The following is a 4,291-nucleotide window of genomic DNA, read 5'->3' on the forward strand; positions in this document are numbered from 1 at the left end:
GGAGAGAGAGGAGGAGACTGGGGAGAGTGGGATGGGACTTCCAGTTAGCTGGTGCACCCTGCCCAGCATTCCAGATATGGAGGGAGGGAGAACCAGGTTGCCTGAGCTGAGTGGGGTATCTGGGACATATTTAACCCTAACAAAGTATTTGCTGTCTAGCTGCAATTCAAATTGAACTGGGTGTCCTGTATTTTGTCTTGCCACCCTAGCTGGAAGGGCAAGGAGAGAAGAAGGGGAAGGAAGTGGGGATGATTTCTGGGTGGGGGGAGGTGCCCCCCTCCACCGCACGCCTGCTTGAGTGCAGTTACTTCCCCACTGCACCCTCACACACACACACACACCCTTCAGAGGCAGTGCCAGGCCTGGGAGCATCAGGGACCACTCTCCCTCCTGGCCCCCCACTTCCAGAATGGGGTCCTTGCTACACTGCTTTCTGAGAATTTCCCTCCCCCCACCATGCAACCTGAGCTTCCCCTTCTCACTACTTATTACTCATTAACTCAAAGATAAACTTGGCCTGGTTGAGTCTCATCTGCCCCTTGGCTCCTTCCCCCCAACCCCCACCCTGCACCCTCCCACTCACACCCGGAAGAGGCCGGGGCACCAGGGCCCCCACCTTGAAGGATGCAGGGGCAGAGGTTTTGACCTCCTAGGCTCAGTTCCTAATCTGTAAGCTGGACAGTCCCACAGCCACGGAACTTCCCTCTGAGTCTGGGGGTGACAAGCTGGTGGCATCAGCAAGCAGAATGCTCGGCCTGGTGCCCCACACATAGTGAATGGACTGTGTTTTTATCTTTCCCAACACCTGCTCCTCCACCTTCGTGCCTTATTTCCGTGACAGCCCCACCAGGCCTCCAGGCCAGGGTCCCCCCCCTTCCTCCCTGTCCCCTGCATTCTCTGTCCCAGTCTGCCCATTCTCTCCACCCTTGTGGTCCGTGGCCTCCCCACTGTAGGCTCACTGCTTCCAGCCCACCTACTCTACAGCAACTGGGGACTTTTTCTAAAAACACAACTTTGCGATCCTACAGAATTATGATGTGGAAAACAGGAATACACACGAACGAGGCGAAGGGCTCCGTGAGACTCTGACGCAGCACCTTATCTCACCAACCTTGTTTATTCCACGTCCCTATTTTACAGACCAAGAAACTGAGGGCTTTGGCCACTTGCCCAAGATCCTCTAGCTGGCAAGAGCTGGGCTCCAGAGTTCACGCTCCTAAACTGTAGGAGTTTCTGAAGGCTGCTGTAACAGACGACCACAAACTGGATGGCTTAAAATAACACCTGTTTATTGTCTACACATCTGGAGGGCAGATGTCTGCAATCAAGGTGTGGGCGGGGCTGCATTCCTTCATTTCCGTCGGGAGGCTCCAGGGCAGGAAACCTCTTCTAGCCTCTTCCGCTTCTGGTGGCCACTCCACTCCGTGGCTTGCGGCCCCTCCCTCCAGCCCCACAGCTCACCCCGCCCCGGCCAGTTTCCTTGTCACTCTCCTTCTCCGATGGACCTCTTGCGAGGATCCTTGTGCTGACACTGGGCAATCCAGGATCTCCTGCTATCTCAGGGTCTTTCACTAAATCACAGCTGCAAAGTGCCTTTTGTCGCATACTGCAACATTCGCAGGCTCCAGGGACTGGACATCTTTGGGGAGCCATGGCCCTGCCCAGCCCTGCATGCGCAGGGAGTAAGACATCGACCCTGTATGGCCATGTCCTTCCCTGCTTTAAACTTTTCCTTGGCTCCTGCAGGCACTGACATTGAGTCCAACCGTGTCTGCATCTTTAGGCTTCTACCCCTTCCCAGCTCCAGCCAGCCCTGCAGTGGGACTCGCCGGCTATTCTGGGCTCCTCTGGCTTCGCCTAACTTCCTCAGTCTGCAGTGCCTCCCCACTTCCTTGTCTGGCTGGGCTATTTATGCACTGGGCCCGTTATACTTGCTTCCGTTTGCAAGAAGCCTGACCCCAGCCCAATTCTCTACCTGTTGTCCCCGGCCTGGGCCCCCAACCGCCCCCTTCTCAAGAAGTGTCTCCCAGAGCTCCAAAAGGGGCTCTAGGCCCTCTAGCTGAAGGGTGCCGTGGGACAGGGGGAGAGCCCTATCTCTGGAGCTGCCCGCCCCTGTCTGTGCACAGGTGCATCCCTAATCTGAGGTCATTCCTCAAAGTTCAGGGCAATTCACGAAAGGTGAGTGCACAGCATTATCCGGGGCGACCCCGTGGGACACCCATTTTACAGGTTGGGAAACAGGTGAAACCACTTATCCAGGCTCACATGACAAAGGGGGCGAGCTCAAAAGGTTTGGTCGCAGGGAGTCTGGGCACAGGGGGGCAGTGCCATTGGTGGGAAAGTGCAGCTCTGAAACCAGACCCCTGTTGTTTTGGGTCCTGAGTCTCCCAGCTTGTCAGCTGTGTGACCCTGGGCAAGTGACTTAGCCTCTCTGTGTCTCACAGGCTTTCTGATAGGAATTAGGATCAACAGAAGCCTTGGAAGAGGGTGCGGCATAGAGCGATCACTATGTGTTAGCGACGATTACTTCTAGTCTTCTGTGTGAGCTCTTGTGGGGCTGCTGCCCTTTCCCCTACTTCTCCATTCACCTTTCCCTGACTTCCCAGGCTGGGTCAAGACCCTGTGATGGAACTGTCTGGTGACTCAGCCCTCTCCCTGACTGGCCTCCACCCCCAACCGTAAGCCCCTTAAGTGGATCCGGGCCACTGCTCTGTCCTCGGTATCCGGCATGGGGCCCGGCACAGAGCAGATGCTCAACTGATATTTACTATGTAGAGCAATGGATACTGCAACCCTCCCTCCACAAGGAATACAGGTCTCTAAATTGTAAACACAACCTCAGTGTTAGACCTCAACACGCAGAAAGGCAAGAAACCAGGGTAGCAAAACAGATCATATTGCACAGCTGCAAGAGGTGGGTGGCTCTGGGGCAGGGACAGGGCTGCCCAATGCTTGGGGAGAAGGGGGCCCTCTTCTGAATGGGCTCCTGGACCTCAGGTCCCAGAGAGCTGGGTGCTGCATGCACCCCAGCGCCCTCCTCCCCCTGCCACACGTGCTTTGGGAGAGGAGCTGGAGAGTGAGGAGTGTGTGTGGAGGGCGGAGGCGGGAGGTGGGGGAAGGAGGACGGTTCCAGACACAGGGGATGATCACAAAAGCTCCCGCCCGCTGGCTGTTTTGTTGAGTTTGGACAGGCCTTCCTGGAACCCAGAATCGGTCACTCTAGAGGCAAACAGCGAAGAGGTGGTCCAGGAGTTGAGGGGCACGAGGCCCCGCCTGCCCGGTGCCCATCAAATCCACCCCTAGAACCGCTTGCCCACCTGCTCCCCCCATGCCCCACCCACTCCATCCCCAGAACCCTGGCCCTGCCCACTCTGCCTCCAGAGTCACCACACTCCCCACTCCCCCACCCACCCCTGTGGGCTGGGGTGGCAGCGGGGGGGCTCACATTTCCTCCATCTGCGTGTCCTCCTTGTCCTCCTGGGGCAGCTGCAGGTAAGGGTTGTTGCCTGCCGGCTGGAACTTGTAGCCAGTGAGCACAAAGAAGGCCAGGGTGGAGCCCTCCACCAAGAGCTGGGGGGCAAGGCGAGTGGGAGTGTCAGGGATAGCCCCCGCCCCCCCCGCCACTGTCTGGCCCACCCACCTGCCCCCCACCGCCCAGCACTGTCTGGCCCCCCCTCCTGCCATGGTCTCGGGCTTCACCTGGTACAACCATTGCCACTGGAAGGGCATGGCCGCCCGCAGCAGGATGGCGATGATCCGTGTGAAGTAGACGTAACAGATGACCTGCCAGGACACAGGGAGAGGGCCGAGTGTTGGGGCTCAGAGTGATGGCAGAAGGAGGAATTAGAATGGGTACGCCAATGGGCTGGTTGTACCCTCCCCCCCAGCAAAAAACAAAAACAAAACAGCCCCAAGTACTTCCCTGAGTGAGAACAGGGCTCTTACCATGATGTAGTAATGCCGAAACAGCTTCAGCTTGGCCAGGTTCACTGCCACTGAGAGGTTTGCACAGACGACGGAGGGGAAGGGGACAGGTATGGAGGAGGGACGTTCTGGGCAGTGTCCAAGGGGCAGGAAGTCTGGAGGGGCCCGTTCAGAGGACAGGTAGGAGGGGCAGCCGGTGCGGAGGGAAGGGACATCCAGGGATCATAAAGAGGGGCCTGGAAGTGGGACAGGGGCCGGGGGCACAGCAGGTCCCGGGACCAGGGCCTCACCCTTTCCATCCGTGCCAGATGCGTCCTGGAGATGCCGGATGGACCTGGAACGGGACAGGGGACCCGGACAGCTGTCA

The 4,291-nt window shown here is 58.0% G+C and overlaps 1 protein-coding gene across 1 annotated transcript in view; it reads right to left on the reverse strand.

Annotated features, from left to right (window-relative positions):
• Positions 1-2,875: 2,875 nt before the first annotated feature.
• GPR108 (G protein-coupled receptor 108) overlaps positions 2,876-4,291 on the reverse strand; it is a 6,287-nt gene continuing 4,871 nt past the window's right edge. The window contains exons 13-17 of the mRNA XM_081805310.1: positions 4,215-4,285; positions 3,946-3,995; positions 3,700-3,783; positions 3,446-3,570; positions 2,876-3,219 (exon numbers count right to left, since the gene is read on the reverse strand). Coding sequence (XP_081661436.1) covers positions 3,147-3,219; positions 3,446-3,570; positions 3,700-3,783; positions 3,946-3,995; positions 4,215-4,285 — 403 coding nt within the window. The 3' untranslated portion in view covers positions 2,876-3,146. The remainder of the gene's footprint in view (positions 3,220-3,445; positions 3,571-3,699; positions 3,784-3,945; positions 3,996-4,214; positions 4,286-4,291) is intronic.

This window comes from Leptonychotes weddellii, chromosome 1, assembly GCF_054177405.1.
Source record: "Leptonychotes weddellii isolate Sample4059 chromosome 1, ASM5417740v2, whole genome shotgun sequence".
In the NCBI taxonomy this organism is placed as follows: domain Eukaryota; kingdom Metazoa; phylum Chordata; class Mammalia; order Carnivora; family Phocidae; genus Leptonychotes; species Leptonychotes weddellii.